The following is a 22,533-nucleotide window of genomic DNA, read 5'->3' on the forward strand; positions in this document are numbered from 1 at the left end:
TCTGTGATCTCCATTCAGAGGAGCTGTGGTGGGGAGGGCTCTGGCAGAGATTCCAGGCAAGCGGCCAGCCGGGGCCAAGGGGAAGAGAATTATTCACAGGATCACAGATGTTAGAGATGAAAAGAACTTGCAAAAACACATCTCACTCATCCATTCCACCTTGCAATGTAGGCTGTTTTCCAAGAGCATATGGCCTGTTCTCATCTCATTTCAAAGGATCTATCATTACCGACAAATATGTACTGAGTGCGCCTTGCGTGCTCCGAGCTGTCCCAGCCATGAAAGGAGACAAAGGAGCTCTCTTCCTCCAGAAAGGGCTCTCACACTGCGAGATAAATTTGCCCCTCTAACATGCACTGCCTGAGCCCGCCTAGATATCTGTCCCTCCAGACACAGATAACTTTCACACAGCTGAAGACTACTCTTGCACATAGACCTCTGGTCATCTGATCATCAGGGAAACTGACAAAGAAAGTAGGTGCTGAAGGCCCAGCAAAAAAGCGGTACAGCAGAAAGGGGCTGAGGACAGGACCAGTGAAGCGGCCTTTGGGTAGCACCTCAGGACTGGTGAGGATTTTGTTCCAAGGTCACAGCAGTTACAGCTGATCTCCTAAGAATGCTCAGGAAGTAGGAAGAGACGGATTGCTCCGAGGCCCACAGTCATCCAGAACAGTGAGGCAGAGATACTCTTCCTTCTTTGTCACCTTCTCATCTGCTGAGATGGAATCTTAGATTGATGGATATCTGATTTCACTTTCTCCTGAGACACAGTAAACCAGAAAAAAATATTCCCCCAATCGCAGAAATGTGACTGAAGACTTTGATCGGATCCAGGAGTCAAACCCCGGGGCATCCACTTGCAGGCAGACGGGTTTGGGGGTGTTATGTCTGCCTGAGACTTGGGGAAGGAATTGGGCTCCTGGGCAGCTTCATTCCCAGGCCCCCCAGACTGGGAACTGGCCCAGCAGTCTTACACACCTACATGTGTCCTTCTCTTCAAACACTCGCTCTTTCCCTTTCGACTTCTTGTCTGCATCCCACGCTCCTCTCTCCTCCAGAGCTATTCTCTTGTGCTGAATGTTTAGGTCCCAATCAAAATCCATTGGGAGAGGGAGGAATCATCTCCAACTGGCTGATGTTTGGACAATTGGGATATTCCCTCCCAGACTAAGCTAGATGCCCTGAGAAGACCATGTAAATGAAAGTTCAAAGAGAAAGTGTAGCATGCTGCCGAAGTCCACGGGTGTTAGTCAGACAAGGGGTCCCCTTTCCACATGGCCACAACTAGTGTGTGACCAGGGACCAGTTACTTTCCTTTCCAATCCTCAGTGTCTTCATCTGTAAAACAAGGAGAATATTCCTACTGCCTAAATCATAAGCTCTTTTAAGGGTTCAATTGGCACAGACAGGCAAAGCACAATCTCATATAAAGTACAGCACTAACATGTACTAGGCACTTTTTTTTTTCATGGGGGGAATAGAATGAAGCTGACTCTTCTGAAATTCTAGCTCTAACCTACCCTGGTTTCTTACTAACCAGTAAAAATCCAGGATTCAAGACACACCCAAAAGAGCATGTTAATTGATTCTAGACTAAGACACTTAGCTTGCACTCCAACTGAAAGTCAGCGACAAGAGGTCCTTGAACTTGACATCTGGTGGTTGATTGTCCCCATCCCCAATTCCATGGCCTCTACTGAGCATTTTCACATTGCCCTCTCCCTTCTATTTTCCTTTGCTCTCCTCCTCATCTCCTTTAGCTTCTTCTCCTCTTTCTCCAACTCCTCTTTCTCCTTCTTAATCCTTATTAAGCATCCACATGCATATATTGCATTGGGGACTATAATAAGAAAGTCCAATAGATAGAACCTGATCCATCACAAAACTTTATAGCTTAAACATACCATGTCCTACTTGCCAGAGGTTTCCAAACCTGCCAGTACCTCAGAATCCCTTGGGGTAACTTTATGAAAATAGCAATTACTGGGGCTTTATTCCAAACCTATTAAATCAGAATCCTTGAGAATGGGATCAGAAAATCTGTATTTAAATTAATAATAAAATTATAACACTCTTCTGTTGATTCTAAGGTCCACTCAGTTTAAGAACTACCATACACAACTCAACTGCAGAAACTATCAAGCTCCTTTCCCCGCTTTCTTGATGTCTTTGACGTCCTTCTTTCTCATCATCCCCTCAATTTATTATGTCATGCAGCTTTACTTTTTAAGGATTAACAATATTTGCTTTTATGTGAGCAACGAGAACACCAGAATGGTGAAAGAATGAAAAACAAAGGGGTTGGAGTGAGCTGGAAGGATTATGCCGACATGAATCTATGAAGGCAAAAGAAGTAAGGATACCGATGGAAGGCTGTGGGAATAGGGTAAGCAGGAGGAGTAGGAGAGAAGGTAGGTGGCAACACCATACAGACACTATGGTGAAGCCTGGCTTCCCATGAAGTCTGTTGTCCTAGCAGCAATGTGATACTGAAAAGTAGAAGGATGCTGCTCTCTACAATTCTGGACCACATGTTGTCAAGGCAACGGAATGCATCCAAGACACATGGTGGCAGCCCATGAGGACTTGGGGGTATGCCAAGAATCTTCAGTTCAGTGTGGGCTACACTGACAGGTTGTTCCACTACACTGCCTCCCACTGTCAGTGCCCATCCCCCTCACCCCAAAATCCTACCCCGGCTGCTCCATTTCCTGTGATGCTCTTCTCAGTGCCATTACCCACATTTGGAAAGGGGAAATTACAATAGGCTGCAACAATGTAGACCTAAGTCCAGGAACTGACCATGGGACACTGGTACATAGGAACTCCAACAACTCCAAAGGAGAGGCAGCTATTTAGAGTAAAGCCAATCGTATTGCTTCCACCTGCCTATATTGCTTTGCTAATTTGCAAGTTTGTAAACAAATTTTGTAAAAACCAGAAAACAAAAAAACTGCATAATTCATAGATATATCAAAAGGAAATGATGCTTGATTTCAGAGGATTTTGTATTTCAATACTACTAGAAAGAATAACAGGAGCTATCATTCAAAACCACGTGTGTCCCTGGAAGAGTAATGAGTCCTTTAAAGATTATTTCATTTTATTTCATAATAGTTCTTCATGGTTGATTAACCCCATCATACAAATGACAACAAAACAGATCACACAAGCCACACAACACGGCAAGAGGTCACCCAGCGTCTGAAAGGTGGAGCCAAGACTCAAAATGGCTCCAAGGTATGTATTCCATCCATTATACCAACTTCTTCCTCTGAAAAAAATGCTAAATCAAGTCACATCACTCCCTTCTTATATCTAGAATGAAATTTAGAAATATCCCACTCCGTGCCAAGACTCCCAGGCTCCACGTGATCTGGCCCTGGAGGACACTTCCACCTTCCTTTCTATCATTGCCTGCGTTGTCCACCACCCTCCAACTCTACTGACCTTCCTGCTACACATCAAAAACAAAAACAACGCAAACCAAGCATGCGTCCACTTCAAACCCTTCACACCTACTGTTCCCTCTGCCAAAATGCTGCTCAGCTCTTCACACATGTTGATCCTTCTCATCATACAAATCTCAATACTACCTCCTCTGAGATCTTCCCTGACAAGCCTCCCTAAAATAGCCCATGCCATCCTTCCTGCTGTTTTTACTAAAGCATTTACCACTACCTCAAATAATGTTGAATTTATGTTTGTTTATTGTCAGTCAAGGCACCACGAGGACACGTCTCTCTTACTGACTGTATCTCCAGGACCTTACACGGGTCCTGACATTCAGGAGATGTCTAACAAATATTTTTTGAAAGAATGAATAAGTAAATGAGAAAGGATGCTGTTTGCTAAAGGAAGTTTTAAAAAATCTCTTGCTACTACCTTTGGAAACTTAATTACATTGATTAAATTTAGTTGGTGATACTTTGCTGATTAGCATGTCAGATGAATTGCATAGTTTATCTTTTGGAATTAAAAAAAATGTTTATTTCCTTCTGCTTCCTCCTTTGAAAGAAGGCTAATAGAGTGAAGCTCATCACTGGCACCCAACTGCTTTGTGTGATACAAATTTTGTTCTGCCAACTCAGACCACACTCCTAACTTGAGACAGCTAGAAAGAAAGTGGACATGAGTGTTGTAACTCGAGAGCTGAGTGCCACCTTGTCGATTGCTGATATCTGGCACCTGTGAAGAAGGGAAAAAAAGGGTGCTCAAGACAGCAGCTTAGAGAGTGATAAGGAATGTGTTTGCCTGTAGAGATTAATCCTACCATCCATTTTCATTGAAGTTTAAAATACTTTTCTATGAATTGCAACTGACATCTGCTGTACTGAAATAATCCATACATCCATATAATAAATATGTATGAAGGCCCTACTATGTGCCAAGCTATATGTTAGGATCGGGGGACATAAAAATGAAAGACACACTCCCTGCCCTTATGAAGCTTGTAGTCTAGCAGGACAGACAGCTAAAAAATAACCTATTATGACTAATGGCAGTTGTGATAAGGACTATGAAAAGCATAGAATGAAAGGGAATAAAGGGAAAGGAAGCAGGGGTTCTGATCTAAGAGTGAAGAAGAAAAATCTGAAAACATGAGGATTTTGGATTGGGAGGGCAGCAGCCTCAGTTGACATGAACCATCCTGGGCCCTGGAAAGGATAAAGACACCAGCAAGCACATCTGAACACACACACACACACACACACACACACGCATACACACAGACACACACGCATAAGCACACAAAAAGAGCAGCAGAAACAAAAACAAGGAGAGACAAGTACAGAAAAGGAGGAACTAGGGCTGAAAGACTTCCCTGCCCCACAGTTCCATCAAGGCCTTAGCAGCGGAAAAGCTGAACAACGCTGACACTTCACCTTTTAGCACTGTCCCAGGCTGGCATGGTCCAGAATGTCAGAGCACCGCCACCTTTGCACAGAGCTCCCAAAGAGCATGCGCAGTTACCAGAGAACCAGGTGAGTTCAGAGCATACTTCTAATGCCTTGTGTTTCTGTTTACCTCACCCTGCCCACTCGTTCATATATTCCATGGACACTTGCTGAATACCTCTCAGAGACTCACACTTATGATTCCTACTATTTGCCAGGCCTTTTCTAAGCACTTTTCATAACTTTACTTAATAACCTTAAGAAATAGAGTCTACTTTTATCACCATTGTATAGCTGAGGAACCTATGATTCAGAGAAGTTAAGTGATTTGCCAAAGGTCACACAGTAAATGGTGGAGCCTGGCAACAACGTAGGCAGTGAGATTTCAGAGTTCCCCCTCTTAACTATGGTGTGTGGATTACTTTCCTAAGGCTGCCATAACAAACTACCCCCTACTTGGTGGCTTACACCAACAAATTAGTTTCCTCATAATTCTAGAGGCCAGGAGCCTGAAATCGAGGTCTGCAGGGTCTTGCTCCCTCTGAAGGATCTAGAAGAGGATCTTTCCTTGCTTCTTCTAGCTTCTGGTGGCTTCCTTGGATTTGGCTAAACAACTCCAACCTCTGCCTCTCTTTACAAGGACTTCTGTTTATGTCCATGTCTTCTCCTCTTCTATCTCTTATACGTAAAGACATTTGTCATTGGATTTAGAACCCACCTGCCTAATCCAAGATGATCTTACCATAAGATCCTTAACATAATTAACTCCATCTGCAAAGACCCTTTTCCAAATACAGTCACATTCACAGGTTCCAGCAGTTGGGACAGGGACATTTTTTTTTGGGGGGGGGGCAGTCGGAGGGCACCATTCAACCCACTAGAGTGTGTATAGAGAAAGCAGTTTAATCATTGTTAATTATTTAATAAAAGTTAGCTATTACTATGCATCAGATATTATGGCAGGGGCTGGGAATATAAAAAAAATCAGTACATTGTGGCCCTGGCCCACAATGAGCCCACCGAATACTAAATGAGACCGACAGGTAAACAAGACAGTTAAAATGAAAGCATAAATAGGGCACAGGCGGAGTGCGAAACAGGAAGTAAATTCTGTGAAGACCAGAGTCAGAAAAGGATTCACAGAAGTGCCATGCCTGCTCTGGAAAAGTGAGTAGGTGTTTCTGGGTGGACAAGGAAGAGGGTATGCTAAGGAGAGGAAGTAACACCAACAAAAGCACAGAGCTGTAAAATGGCCAGGACCATTCAGGGAGCTGTGAATAATTTAGTGTGGTTTGACCTTATTGTTCAAACAAGAAGGCCTTGAGGTTAAGAGAAAATCCTGGAGAGGTGGCCCTGGACCAACCAAAGAGGATGTCATATTCCAAGCTGTGGGAAGCCAGTGCAGAGTTTCCAGTGCAGGTATAACAATCAGATTCGCTTTTCTAAGGAATCACACAGGTAAGCTCCCATTTGGCAGTGCAGATAAGAAAGGCATGTCAGTGCCGAGGAGAGCGAGCGGAGCGCGTGGAGGGGAAATGAGGAAGATGACAGGCTTCCTTACAGTCTGTACAGCCCTTGTGATGGGATGGGAGTGGTCGTTGATTCCCAGCCTGGTTAACTACTCGCTTAGAATCCCCTCTTGGTTTCTATAATGCTTCCTTTCCTTGTTCTTCTAGGTTCTCTTCTTATCTCTTTAATAATTCCATCTTAGCTCCTTTATTATCTCCACCTACTCTGGCCATCCCTCAAATGGTGGTGAACCCTCAGGTTCTGTCCTTGACACATTTCTCCCCTCATTTCATTTAATTCTGAGCCATCTTATCTACCCTCCTGGTTTTAACTATTCTTTCTTTGCTAATGAGGCTCCTATCTACTGTGGTGCCAAAAAAAATGTAAACACATGACTTGTATTCATCTTTTGGTATTGGTATATAGTATTACAATTTTACTACAGTTTTTCCTTTCTTAAAATGTGTATACATTTTTTTGGCACCCTTTATCTATTTCGAGCCCAAAACACTCTCTTCACCTCCAGTCCAAATCCAACTACTTACTAGACATTTCCACTTATAAGACCCATCTATATTCTAAAATCTACTCTTTCTCATTCCCACTGTCACCAAATCTGTGACAAATCTAATTACTCTTGTCATCATAATTGTTGGAATAGCACTAAAAGGGTCAACAGTGTTCAATGACGCAGAAGGTCAAGAACAACTTGAGAAGTCCATTGGATTTGGCATTTTGTAGAAAGTGAGAGGTGAGGAAGTGAAAAACAGCAATTTCAAACTATCTTTTAAGGAGGTGAATGGTGAAAAGGAGGAGAGAAAGGAGGGAGAACCAAAGTCAAGGAAAACTTTCAGGTTTCTTTGTTTATTAATCTGAGAAAGACTTGAGCATGTTCAATGAGGGTAAAATTGATATTTTCGGTAAGTCTATTCCAGACTGTTGAGTACTATCAGACATATTTATTACAGGACACTTGACATGTATGGTCTCCAGGTTCTAAGTGCCAGTAGCACACGGACACACAGAAATAAATGCAAAGCCAGGCATTATGACATCAAAACAAAAAAACAGAAAAACTCCCCCAATACATATTCAAACGTCTCCTGTGGACCCCGAAGCCAGAGAGAAGATGACAGCAAGGAGGAATAAGCTCTTGTGAGTGAATCACTATCTAAATGTCTTGGGCAAAATAGTTAACCTCTCTGATCTACAATTTCCTCATCTGTTAAATGGAAACAAAACACTGATAAATTCAATGAAAGAATTAAATAACATATATGCGTATAAGCTCATATAAGGTAACTAGTTCAGAGCTTGAGAAAAGTAAATGATCGATCAATGTTAGTTCACTTTCTCATTTTAACCTCATAATAACCCATGATAATTTGGGAGTTCTTTGGCCCTGTAAAGTAGAACTGCTGCAATACATTTTTTTGTGCTCCAAAAAACCAAAATAAAATTAGGCTTTAATATTACTCTCGTGTATGCTGGACCCTTAGAATCAAATGTAATTTTGATGCTATATTTTTTCATTCTACCATAGAATCAAAATATAATTTTAAAATAAAATGTAGATCTAACATCTAAGGATAAGGAAAAAAGAACTACAGAAGTCTCAGAAAGGAGAATGAAAATATACTCTTGGCATAGAAATCATAATCCAAGGAGTGTTTCAGCAATATCAGTGTGTCATCTATTAAAAATTTCCTAGTGACACTTAATAAATTAACTGCCTTCCTGTGTCTATGACATATGGCCACTTCCTACCTGGTGCCTTTAATATCTCCCTCATTTAATAATTCACTTTTTCTTACATATTAACACTTCCAAACCTATGAGTGACCCTGGATTCAAACACTATTTTCTTCTGCCATGCTTTCTTTTTTAATGCTTTTCACTTATCTTCATTGCTTATATCCTGTGTGTGTCAGTCTGTTGACATCACTGTATGTCTCTGCTTTGAAAATCTTGATAAGTCCCCATCATGTCACAATCAGTAATTGCATCTCTATAGAGGCGGAACCCACTGAGCAGCTGTTTATCCACCAGGCCTAAAATGAAAGGTATGATCGATCATCCCAAACTCTTCTCTTTCAGTTAATAGGAAAACATTAGGACTCCATTTTCCTCCATGATTTAGGTAAGGTCTTCTATACGAAATACATGACAGTGTACTCATATACTGAGGGCCTGCTGTTTACCAAGTACTGGGTACCGTGCTTCAGAAGGCTCAGTACGAACTAGGTGTCATTTTGTCCCCATCTTACAAATGAAAATTTTGAGGCTAAGTGTTTCAAGATCACAACTGAAGTCACATGGCGCAGAGCTCAAACCTGCTGGCTTCAAAGGCTGCCTTCTCTCCACACTGCCCCCACCCTCCTGGAGGCACAGCATCCCCTTCCTGGAGGATATATGAGAAGTGATGGCTCATGTGTTCCTTTCTAGCACCAAGCACCTTTATTTCAGTGAATGCCTAAAGCAATTTCTGGGGCCTCAGTTTTTTTTTAAGCATTAAAACTGTACCCGGACTTCAAGTGGCCAGCCTCTTGAAAGCAAACTTGAGCTCCAATTTTAAAAGAGAGGAAATATGGACCAACAGGAAACATCTCACACAGAAGCAGTTAGAAAGACTAAAATTCAGACTGTCTTGAGGGCTGCATCACAGCAATGTTTACAGTGTCTTAGAAATGTCCCTCCATTTGCCCCCAAAGTACAGTTCAAGGAAGAAGGTAGAATGGGGGAGGAGTAACTGACCTCCAGGCAGGCAATTCTATCCTTGCTTTTTTCTGACTTCCTCAGTGTGTGGACTGGGAGATTTAAAGTTAACCAAAGGAGTTTTAAAGTCAACCTAAAAAGTTTTAAAGTCAAACATACTTGGAACTCAGATCATATTCCCGCTATTTCTCTACTGCGTTTCCCTGAAAATAAGACCTAGCCGGACCATCAGCTCTAATGCATCTTTTGGAGGAAAAATTAATATAAGACCTAGTCTTAAATAATATAATATAATATAATATAATATATAATTAATATATAATGTAATATAATACCGGGTTTTACATTAATTTTGATGGTCTGGCTAGGTCTTATTTTCAGGGAAACACGGTAGCTATGTGACTTTGGCCAATGTACAGAAACTCTCCCATCAACCAACAAAATCATACTACTTGCCTCACAGAACTGCATAAGAATTAAAATGGTCATTAAAATCATGCCTGGCACAAACTTAACATATTATATTAGCTTCCTTATCCCCTTGCCTTTCCCACCTCTATATCTCAACTCTCCTCATCCAAGGAAAGCTATAACACCACAGTTTGCTGTTGAAGTATTCTGTCCCAAGGAATACCATCTGACAAACAACTAAAAGGAAGGTAAGAAACTAGTTTCAAGATTGTGTTGCATATGGAAACCCACATGAGCAATTGGAAGGCAATAGTCTACTTACAGTGTCACACACTACTGCTGGCTCATATGCTCTCTCCAAACACACTGTCATTAGGCGTGTGTGAGGTGAGGGGTAGGGGAGTGGTAGCAGGGAGAGAGAAAGCAGAGTAGGGGCCATCTTCCTGGCCCCCGTTGGATTACAAAATGTGGCTCTCTGCACAGAAAATGAGAGTGCTATTCAAAGCATCAAGTCTCAACCAAGCAAGTTAGGAAGGAAAGAATCATAGCAATGGACCCCAGAGTAAGAATATTTTCACATGTCCTTTAATGAGCAACAAGATATGGAGTATGATGCATTTTTTAGCTAGTATACTTCACTCTGACCAAGCCATTTATTTCCAGACCCTGACCCTTTACTCAGTATACCCTTTTCTCTTCCATTCTTGCAGGATTAAAAAATGGATTTTGCGTCCTCTCACCTAACCTACTGTAACTCACACTTTCTGTTTTCTTTCCTACCTCCTGCCCAAGCCATTTTCATTGGTCCCAATGCGAGTAACACTTGTCAATAAATCTGTCTTTCCCTATCACCACTCCTTATTTCCCTCACCTAACGTTATAGCAATTTCCTTCACCTAACTGTACTGATTGCACAGTATTTTTCCAGAATTTTCCACATATTTTATTTCATTTTCTTTGAAAATGTAAAGTGGGTAGAGCAGAAAACAAAATTTAAGTCTTACAAACTATAAACTGAGTACCATGTAGCTTAAGTGATTTATTTGACCAATTTCCAAAGCTCATGAGAATGGAGACTAAAATTCGGGACTAATAATTCTTAGTTCAGTGCTTTTTGAGGCAGAACCATATAAATAGAAAGCACAGGTATTTTGGGGATTTGAATCCCAGCCCCATTGCTCATAAGCTGTGATATCCCGGATTACTTGTTTAACCTCTCTGAGCTAAAATCTGAAAAGCCACGAAAGATTTCAGCAAGTTATCAGAGAAACTTTCTGGGGGAAAAAAATGGAAACACATCTAGCTTTCATTGTTTGGATTCACATGGGCATCCTAAGTCCAGGGTCTCAGGAAGAATAAAAGCAATTATAACAAGACAAAATAAAACAGACTTCTTATGCTCAAGTGGGGAACTGCCAAAAATCACCTCATACATTTTTACACTGCCTCTGTTATTATTCTAAACAGTCTTATTACAAGCACCTAGCAGTCCTTTCCTCGTTAGAACTCTTCTATAACAGAACATGCCCTTTTGGGCTAAGGGTGTGGCTGTATCACCGATGAGCTTCCACTGCCCTGGTGGAGCAAGACCAGGGCTCCCACCCACCCTTCACAGCCATTGTAAGATACGTAATTGGTCTCCAGTTCAGAAGTGTCTCTGTAATTGGCCGTGATGCTATTTGATTCCCATTATTTTCCTGTATCATGAAACTTCCCTATCTTCAAACTGTTCCACACAACCTTCAGCTTAGCCTACTGAGTGCTGTGCAGGACACTTAGTGAAGTTTGTATCGCTATATCTTATCTCATTTAATCTTCAACAACCCTATGATGGGTATATTATTATCCCCATTATACAGGCAAGGAAACCAAGGCTTAGAGTAAGCAGTTGGCAAGTAGTCCTGATCCCCATATCCAGAAGTGATGATAAAACCCACTCTGACTCCAAATTCTGAGCTTTAAACAGCTCTACTCTACTGGCTTCCATGCTTCCTTTGGCCATGGTATAAGATTTGTTTCCTCATTGGAAAAACAGAGCACTAATTAACGTTCGTAGTGATGAATTAGCATATGCAAAAAAGTGAGCACATACTATTTGACCAAATGCTGAAGCTATGTCCTACTACTTTTGTCAAAAATCTTTATAATCATGCTGTCTTTCTTCCATCACAAATTCCTTGAATCAGGAACCTTATCCCTATAATGCAATCTTCCTCAAGGACACTTAGTAAGTGGGTTTTATTTGATACAAACAAACAAAAACCAAGTTAAAATGGAGTGGCAATTACCCGTCTCCTAGAAGGGTGAAGCAAAATGGAAGGCTGATTTATCACCCTTCAGAGGGTGACTATATCTTAAAGGCTGTGCCTCAAATGCAATGAAGCTGTATTTCTTAGATTTTCTGTATCAGTTCCACATTCAAATGTTTTGTCCTATTGCCCCACCGTTGATTCACAGTTGTCAAACTCCTGTGTCCTCATTCTATGTTCATAAAATGTGCTCATGGTACTTAAAAATAAACTTCTATTTTTAAAAAAAACTGATCTTCAAATGTGAGGTGTTTTATTTTTGAAACTTGCCCCGAAAGCGTATTTCTCTGAGATCTGGGAGACTCTTTCTCCTTGCCTGGGTAAGTTCTCGGCACAGCTCCCTGGAATCTTGGCCGTGCTGCCCTCTCGGTCCTGGTGGTTCCGGCTGCGCCCTTCTCGGCAGTCACCAGCTACCCGGTCGGGAATCTAACCTTTATGACTAAGCCTCCAATTTTCTGGCTTCCATGTATCAGGACCTCCTTTTTACTTCTTTTTCTTTTTTCTACCTACCGTTTAGAAACTCTTCTGTCCAGGTCAAAAGTCAGTTAGATATTATTGAGGCTATTTTAGGAAACTGCCTAAAAATCATTGCTCACCTCCCTTTTTAGATGGAGAGAGAAAAAAAAAAAGATAAGATGGGATATTTGGGTGTGGTTGTCATAGGGGGAGGGGGAGAGGGAAAGACATTAGGAAGAATCTCACTACAGTGACCTGGAAGAATCCACCTCACTGGCTTCAATCCTCCCGTTTCTCCTAGAAGTAGTAACCAATGGACCCTCTATCAAATTGTGCTACACCTAAGTGCTACACCATTTCATATCCTCATTCATTCTCTCCTTAGTCAGCTTCCTGTTCTGCCATTATGAATCAAAGAATGAATTACTTTCATCCAGATAACATCCATCGCAATGCTATATAACAGAGGGAAAAGACAACAATAGAAAAGTAGGTTGAGCATTTTTTCATACATCTATTGGCCATTTATACTCTGGGTGGTAAACACACAATGTGATATATAGATGATGTATTACAGAATTGTACACTTGAAACCCATGTAACTTTACTAATAATTGTCACCCCCGATACACTCCAATAAAAAGAAAAGAAAAGAAAAGAAAGGTATGTGAGACCCTAACCAGCCTCTCCATTTTCTTGCGAGGCAATGGAGCACGTGGCCTTTGGAGCCAGCAACCAGTGTTGAAGTCCTGGCTGCCACTTATTAGCTGCATCATTTTGGATACGTTATTTAACGTCTCTGAGCCTCAGTTTCCCCATCTGTCAAATGGCGATAATACCCCTTAGCTCACTGGGTTGTTAAGAGTATTAAATAAAATAATGCATGCAAAGCAGTATGTACCCAGCATATCGTAAACACTCTAAAGCACCTAGAATACATCAGTGAACAAAAGAGTCTCTCCACATGGTCTGCATTTTACATTATTAACATCATTATATTTTACATTTGTTAGAGACACAACAGAGAAGCAAGTAACCAGTTTAACCAATAACCATTTGTACTGGGGCTGGGGGCGGGGTGGGACGGGGTGATGGTGGACCTATTTAGATGGACCTAAATAGGTTGCAAAATAGCCTATATAAAGGGGAAAAAAATCATTTTCACCTGTCTTGCTCTCAGAATAAGTAAGCACTTATTTCTGATTCAAAAATTTGGCTCATCCATCTTGCCATTTTTCAGGGCCATATTGTGCCCTCAAAATACCACGGCTAAAATATAATTCGTAAGGACAATGATGTTAACAGAAAGTCTACCTGATGCAAAAACTCAATAGATTTTGCTAGAGTTAGTCTGTATTTTCCACTCTGCTGAAGTTTATGCCACTTCCCTTAGCATGGGCTCCTCACGCCAACATTTGACTCTAACGTCTTTGCCGTTCAATATCTTCCTCATCTGTTACTGAAGTTCCTCCGCTCAGTACTTTCCACTTGACCTTTCCTGGATTGAATAAAGGAAATTCCAAAACCGGCACTAACGGTAATCATACAAGGTGATTTTACTGTTAAGCCCTGCGCTGTTGTGGTTTTCAATTGGCCAAGCAGCACACTTATGGTGTCTATGCTAGGTTTTGAGGTGTCTGCAACCATCGTTAAGCCTACAGCGTGTCTTGTATGTACAAAACTAAAGGTGGTTTTGAAACTGATGTTAAGAAGTGTAAGATAACAATGCAAAGGTATAAGCAATTTTTAAAATCCCAAGTGATGAAAAACAATAAATACTGCACTTGTGGTAAAACAATCATCCTAAGATAGGAATAACTGTACAGGACAGTGCACAGTGAGAAGTGCTATACCTAAGCAATAAGCAATAAAGCAAGGAAAAATAATTTTAAAAATGTAAAAACGAAACATAACCACAACACAGTACTTGCTACAGTTAGAAAATAAGCATCAATGTCAGATAATAGTTTGGCATATGACAATTAATTGAATATTAATGTAGGATAATGTAGGAGAGACTGGTATTTATTGGAGGTCTTAAAGCCTTAAAGTGGTTCTCAGCCTTAGTTGCACCACTAGAATCATCTGGAGAGCTTTTCAAAATCCTGAACCCCAGGAACTACCGCAGGCCAATAATCAGAATCTCTGGTGGTGGGATCCAGGCACTGGTAGTGCTGAAGGTTCTTCAGGTGACTCTGATATGCAACCAAGATTCAAAACCATTGCCTTTCAATCTAAGCTTGGGGAAAATGCAGCTGCTACTGGGTGTATGGATTAATACAAATGCACAGTCGAGGTGTGATAAGCATGGACACCTGACCAAGAAGTACCATATTTTGCAGTGTATAATGCGCACTTCTTTGCCCAAATTTGTAACAGAAAAATAAGGATGCACAATGTACACAGGTAATACTAATTCCGTATCTATCTAAATGTTTTTGACTCTTTTATTTGTGCTTATGAGTTAAAAGTGTAACTCTAGAAATCAGTAACGATGTCCGTATGCAAAATAATACCCCGGAATACGATCATCAGTTTTGTTGAACTTACGACAAACTTGCAACCATGAAGAGTTCTTGGCCATCTATGATGTGTGAATATCATCAATTTGTTACCGATACATCTGTTCTTGTGGTTTGCAATTATTTGTTACATAAAATTTATTGTACCATATCGTTAAAAAATATACGCTAAAATTCCTTTTTAATACCAAAAACAAGTACCTAAATGTAAACAAATAAAACCTTGAATTTAAAAATTAAAGCAAAAGATTTTTCCCCCTGAAAGTTTGAGCCAAAAATGTGGGTGCTCATTATACATGGCAAAATATGTTACTTCTCTGACATTGTATCTTCAAACAGAGAAATTACCTGCCTCAAAAGAGTTTTCTTTTTATATTCTTGAAGCTGGTATCGGTGGAGAACATGTATTACCAAGGAAGAATACAGCACACCTTATTTTAAAGTTTTGAAAGAGCTATTCATATGCATATTTGAGGAAAATGTAATACGGAGCTATAAACTTCAATTTCTCTTAGTCATTTCAGTGAATCCATTTGCAAACAAATGAACATACAAACCTAATCAAAATTAGAGGAGTTCAGGATACCAGCATCTTTTCCTCACTTTTGTCTCTAAGTGATCGGACTAATTCCTGGTCTACCAATCATTCAGTGCATTCTGGTTACTTCGCATGTATCATAATTAAGTGTTGCATTAAAAGAAATACATCATTTAGTTCTCCATTCAAACCACCCCAGGCCCTTCTCACTGCAGCCAGCTTTTACCTTATCTGCCATTATCATAGAGGATCCCCCGTGGATGCCCAGGATGGGGGTCAGAGTCTGGGCCGAAATGAAGTCGAGGATCTGGGCGATGGCTTCCTGGTCTGTGTCATCAGCAAACACCACCCCCTGGATCTTCCGGTCAGACATGAGATCACAGATGCGGGTGATGATGCTCTTTGGGTCGGTCTCGTTCATGGCTACCAGCTCCACCCGGGGCACCACAGAGAGATGGTGGAAATCATCTTTCTCGTGGGCATCCTTGATGGCCACCTCGTCTGAAGTGCCCACGAGGATGACAGCAATGCCAATGCTGGGCGGGCTCTTCTGAGAACGAGCTCTGCTGCCTGACACGGCCAGGACGGCCAACACCAACCAGAACTTGGGAGAACAGCACTCGGCTCTGGGCTTCATCTTCAACTCGTCGACTCCCTGAAAACACAAAGGCAAAGTGGTAAAATTACGAGCTGTCTTTGAAGAGACTGGGTACCGCAAGTCAAGGGCTGATCGCCTTCGACTGATCATCAAACCCAGCTTCTATCTTCTAGACTAGTCTCTTGTCTCTTGTGTTTGCTCAAAAGAATGAGAGAAAAAACAACTTTCAAAAGCTTCAGAAATCCTTAAGCAAGACAATAAAAGATGCTATTGCCATAGCCATCAGCAACAAACAGAGATGAATGAGGCAAAGAGGTTGCAAGTGGTCCAAGCAGTCATGCTAAGGCACAAACACAGGAGTCTCCAAGAGGGTGTCTTGCTGGCACTCCTATCATGATCCTTCCTTGAACCTCTCAGAGACAAGGCAAAGTGAACAGCAAAATGGGCTCAGCAGAGGCTAGCAACAAAACATGGTCAGGAAAAGCTGGGTATAGAGAGCTACACATACGAGCCCCACATTTGTACTGCCTTTACTTCGTGTTCACCTCAAAGAGGACAAGAGCCTGAACATTCTTCAGCAACCCTTTTATGATAGCATCTGGCTTTTAATACTAAATAAACAAAACAACCAATATGTGGGTAGTACTTTTAAAAACATCTCGATTGATCCTTACAATAACCCAGAGGGGGGCGAAATAAGAAACATATTATTATCCCCATTTTATAGATGTTGAAGCTAAGGCTGGAAGAAGCTAAGAAGTCCAAAACAATGAATCAATTAAGTGAAACTAATGAATGAATCTAGAGCTTCTGAATTTTAAGCCAATTCGCGTTCCACTGAATTACACCACACTGCCTCTCACATCATCCATTGTTACAAGGAATAGTTTTATTCTGATTTGTTTATGGATCAAAATCTGGTGATTTGGACAAATACTGTTGCTATCTGCAGGAATGTTAGAGGCAGTTTTGAAAAATTTTTCATGGTATCCTAGTAGTGACTTCCCTGACATGAGTGACTCCATGTTTGCATACAATGTGCCACCTTTTACCCACAACAAATTCTTGCCTTTTTCTTTTGACATATGCCCCTAAGTCTTACACATGCACAAGACTGAAGACAAAGCTCTGTGAGAGCTGGGTAAGTTCTCTTTACATTTCTCACTATTCTCCAAGAGCTTCTCTTATTTAAATAGAACTAATCCAGCTTAGGTCGTTTTGATTTGTTTTGAATAATAATTTATTGTACCTGTATTATGTGCTGTGTACTGTGGTAGGCATTTCCTCACATGCAATCTCATTGAAATCCTATAAATTAGTCATTTTAGCCCATTTTTCAAATGGAGAAACTGGAGCTCAAAACAGTTACGGAATGTTCCCAAGGTCAATAAAGACCAGCATGCCAATACCGAAACATAGCATTTTTATACTCCAAGGAAATACTCTACAAACTGCACCCAAAACCAGAGCCAGCGAATCTCATTCTTCTCCAAAGAGAGAGCGTAATCAAGGATTGAAATGCTGCCTAATGTCCCCTGCTTGTTTGGAAAAAAAAATTTTTTAAATTAATATATTAGGGATCCAAAAGCTTTGTGAGTTTTTAGCTAACAAAAGAAAACAATAATGATGGTGTTGAATAAATAAATACAGGGAAGTTTTCAGGCTGAACAGACTAACTGCAAAGGGCATTAATGATTTGGGAGTAAAATGCTGGGGACATTTTGTGGCTGAAGAAGCACAAAATCCAATGCCGTTCTTGGCAGAAAACATTTTGGAACTCTTGCTGTTGTAGTCACCCTTCCACATTGCCAAGAAGGAGACCTGTATTGATTGCCTTTTCTAGCTCCTGAGACTAAAGACGAGTACCTCGGTGGTTCACCCCTAAGCAAAGTTTACTCCTGACACTCTTCTAGTCTCTGTGAAAACAGAGAATGACTACATGAGCCCTGGAAGCCCACGGTGCTGAACTGTACCCAGTCTTGGGGGTTAGCCAGGGCCTGAGTTCCTCCTTGTAGAGCTTAAAGCATAGCAGTAGTACATAGAGTTGAACAGCACCGAATATTCAGAGGTAGACAGATGAGTTTAGCAACTCAGAGAGCTGTTAGCAAAATAATAATAATAATAGTAATAATAATAATAATAATAATAATAGTAATACTCTATTCAATTTCAAGGACTGGTTGTCAAGGAGAACCAAAAGATTTAGAATTTGGCAAAACTAGCGGCTAACTTCATTCCAATGGGATTCTCATCCCACAGTTACAAGTCACTAAATCAGATTCCTTCACATTGAAAAGTGGTTCCACTCTGCTATGACAGTTTATTAACTTTAATGCACCCTACACTCTTCCACTTTGATGTTTTATTTGCTCGCTTTAAAATGTCTCTTGTGTTCCTCTATTTCCTCTCACACAATATATCACACTTTGTTATGCAATGGCTAGTTGTGACGCTCAAAGAATAGAATCTGGTTTTCCTGGGCATTTCTTTTATACTCACGACAGAGCAAAGCACTTTACAAAGCAATCCATTATGGGAGGTACCAGTAACAGAGTGTGAGACAAACAAAGAAGCTGCTTTGAATACAAACTCAACTTCACACATTAAAAGGGGGTTAGTTGAGAGAAAGGATGTAGTCCAAGATATGCAAATTGGTTTTGCTCCTTTCCACAGTCAAGATGTGGTTAGTCTTAATGCACCTGATCCGTGAAGCTCTGCCCCCTCCTCTCCAAGGCTCTTTACCCTCCCATGAGCATTGTTTCCTTTTGGCTGTCATCACAGGCTGTATGTGTCTATCTAAATACCTCTAACAGTATATTATATGATTACGTGTCTGCCTATCTTACCTAGTTGGTAATCTCCTGGTGGGCAGGGACCTTTTCAGTTCAGTAAGCATTTCTTGAGTACCTACTACCTAGCAGACAGACACTGTTTCCGGTATTGGAGAATGCAACAGACACAGGCTCTACCCTCCCAACCACAGTGTAGTAGAAGATATAGATACACAAAGAAGACCTTGCTCATTTCTATTTAAATTTGGGGGGTCCAGCAGGGCCTCATATACAATAGGGAATGACTCCATAAATGGTAGCCACTGAGTTTCTACCACTATAAAATTGTCAATATTTGACCATTTTTACCAATAACTGCAATCTGTTTTATACATTATGTATTTATGTGATAGCATATCACCTTTAACTTTGCAGGACTCTCCAAGAAGGGGTCTTGCTGTTGCCAGACACTATTATTATTGCCGGGTAATTTTCATGTAGTGTTAAATCACATATAAACATTTTAAGTCATAATCTTTTCTTATATTACAAGTAAGGAAACTGATCTTCTGAGAGGTTAAGTACATGACCAAGGTCACACAGCTAATAAGGGACGTCATCAAGTTTCAAATCAAAGTTGTCCCCAAAACCCTTGCTTTTTCCATTCTGTTACCTCTCAGTATAATATGAGCACATGAAAAAAATGAATGAAAAAAATGAACAAATGAATGAATGACATTGCCAACCACAAACAAAACTATATTCTAATACCAGTTCCACATTAACTAAGTGACTGAGAATGGGCAAGTCACCTAATCACTGTCTCTAGATCCTCATCGGTGAAATCAGGATAATGTACCTAACCTACATACCTGAAAGACTTTGTGTGAGGATCAAATAATAATATGGAAGTGCTTTGAGGAATATAAAATGCTCTATAATGCAAAGGATGTTACTTTAAGCTTCTACAGAAGTTGTTCAAGGATCCTAGCTATTTATGAAAGCACAAAGTCAGCATGTGGGTGGTGGGGGTGACAGAAAGGCAGACGGAGGCTGAGAGGAATGTTAAGAGGAACTTCACAGGAAGCAAGTAATATTAGTTCCCTGACGGTTATAACTCCATGGAGAAGATGTCATATAATGGCCTCACAGTAGCAGCAAATTCCACTGACGGCTAACCAATTGAGTAGAAGAATTCAAGAGTCATTCAGGCCAGGGTCAGTAATGGGAATCAGTGGAGTTCAGGACCTCCAAATTGTGCTCTAAATTCAGGCACTAGTGTGTACAAACAGAACCAACAACAAAGCAGCAGGATTAAAGCAACTGTTCACCACCTGGCCCTCTGCCTCCTTGAAGTCTGAGCTGAGTGGTCCCTAGATCTGCATCAACACCAAATCCCCAGATCTAGAGGCAGCAGAAGACCACAGTAGCCTACGTCCATGCCAATAATTGGTGCATGGTGACAGCAGGACCCAGTCTACACTTGGCTGCCCACAGTAGACTACAAAGAAAGACACCTCTGAGTGAGAAGCTGGACAAGTCTGTCCTCAGAAAAAAACTGAGTCCTGGGGCGACCCCAACAGGAAGGCTAAAATGTAATTTAATAGATGGTTAAGTCAAATTTTCTAAGTACCATCCTTTAATGCAGTCAAGACACTATGTGGAATAACCCAATTAAGGAGACTGTGGTGAGAATGTGACAGTGAGTAAAACGAAGATTAAACATGCTAGAACTATGCATCAGGTCCAGTTTCCCAAGCTACCAATAAAGACAGAAAGCTAGGATACATAGGCCTTAAAATTTGTCACTTTAGAGAATGTTGGGGAAAAAGGAGTCTGTTAGTCTCCAGTACAAGTCAAGTGAAGTATAAGTATCATCTTTTGGGGGTGGTCAATGTGGGAAAAATCTATCAAATTTTTAATATTAAAACAAAATAAAATTCAAAGGTGAAAACCTCGAAAGTGACAATGAGAAATGTCACATCCTAGTACCAAGAAGATATAAAAATCTTGAACACATATGAATCTAAAAATATAGGCTTAACGTGTAAAGCAATATCTAAAATTACCCTGGGGAGTAACAAATAATCCAACAGACAAAATATAAACAAAGACATAAACATTAAAAAAGCAAAGCATGAGTAATAAGCTGGAACCAGTTCCGAGATCTAGAAATACATATACAGCAGAGACCCCATATTGTTTTAAGTATGTGAAAAATATTAAATCTACAAAAATGCCTCAATAAATTCCAAAGAATCAATATAAAACAATTGCCATTTTTCTATAATGTGATTAAATTACAAATAAAATTTTTAAAGATACCTTAAAATATCACACATCAAAAACTTTAAAAAATACTATTACATAACAAAAAGGTTAAGGAGGAAATCATAAGAAAAACTAAAAAATCCTTTGAACGAAATGACAATAAAAATATCAAAATTCCTAGAGCACAAATAAAACAGTTTAAAGAGAAATGTATGCCTTTAAATTCACTTATAAGAAAATTTAAAAATGAAAAATAATTAATTGTAACTAAATTTTCACTTATTGAACAATTAACAGAGTCAATGCTAAGAAAGAATTAAATACTTAAATAATAAAGGGCAGAAATTAATGAAACAGAAGGCAAAAAAAAAGAAAAAATAAAGCTGATCTTTTCAAAGACTACAATAGACAAAGTTCTGAGAACACCAATTAAGGCAAAAAACAGAGAAAATGCAAATGAAATTCATAATGAAAATACGAAAATAGCAACATATACAATAAAATAATAAAACAATATTATGAAAAATGGTTACTTTTAAATTTAATGTATAACTATATAATAATAGTGGCAAAAAGGGGTTCAAAAGAAAATTTGAATATAATAACCACTAAAGAAAATAAAATGGGTATCAAAGGCCCCCAATCCTAACCCATTAAAAACCAAACTCCATACTTACTTCTCACTCAACCACCCCACTTGTTTCAAAATAAAAGGAAGTAAAACAGGTACACATGGTTTCATAGATGAAGTCTACCAAACTTTTAAGAATGAAATGAGTTGAAGAAAATAGAAAAAGAGAGTTTAATTCTAAATCAAGATAATTGTAATGCAAAAAAGGATTATCAAAGATCCTTTTCACTTATGAATATGAAGGGGGGAAAACCCTAAACAAGATATTAGCTTACCAAAGCAAACAGTATCTTTGAAACAATAACATGAAATTACGTGGTTTATACTAGGAATGCGAGAATGGTTTAACTTCAGATTATACACTAAAATAATTCACCACATTAGTGGACTAAAGGAGATAGTTACACAAAAAGCTCAAAACAATGAAAGAAACACATTTGATTAAGGGAAACCTATTTATGATATAAATGTTAAAATATGATTTTTTTAGAAACTCGATAATAGGAAATGAAGGAGCTCATTAAACTTTACTGGTTAAGAGCATATACCAAAAACTCTTGATCACCTTCTTTTTGACATTGAGAAAAAGGCAAGGTTAGTGGTGTCACCGCTACTGGTGATACTGGTAAGTAAAATAAATAAAAACCCTCAAAAGTTTTAAGAATGGGAAGGAAAGAGAAAACTATCATTAGATAAACATAATACGGTTATCTACATTGAAAATCCAACAGAATTTTAAAAACTATTAGTATTAATATGAGTGGAGCACTGTTGCTAGATAAATGATACTCTTAAAAAAATAGCAATAGCTCTCTTTTAACCAATTAAAAGTATAATAGTCATAATAGCAAAAGCAACTATAAATTATTTAGTAATTAACTTAAAGAATGAACAAGACCTCTAA

General features: G+C 39.7%; 1 protein-coding gene across 1 annotated transcript in view; it reads right to left on the reverse strand.

Moving 5' to 3' along the window:
• The window catches only part of GRIN2B (glutamate ionotropic receptor NMDA type subunit 2B), a 403,139-nt gene that overhangs the window by 267,612 nt on the left and 112,994 nt on the right, over window positions 1–22,533 (reverse strand). The window contains exon 4 of the mRNA XM_081058567.1: window positions 15,585–16,013. Coding sequence (XP_080914693.1) covers window positions 15,585–15,995 — 411 coding nt within the window. The 5' untranslated portion in view covers window positions 15,996–16,013. The remainder of the gene's footprint in view (window positions 1–15,584; window positions 16,014–22,533) is intronic.

Source organism: Rhinolophus hipposideros (assembly GCF_964194185.1).
Source record: "Rhinolophus hipposideros genome assembly, chromosome: 9".
NCBI lineage: Eukaryota > Metazoa > Chordata > Mammalia > Chiroptera > Rhinolophidae > Rhinolophus > Rhinolophus hipposideros.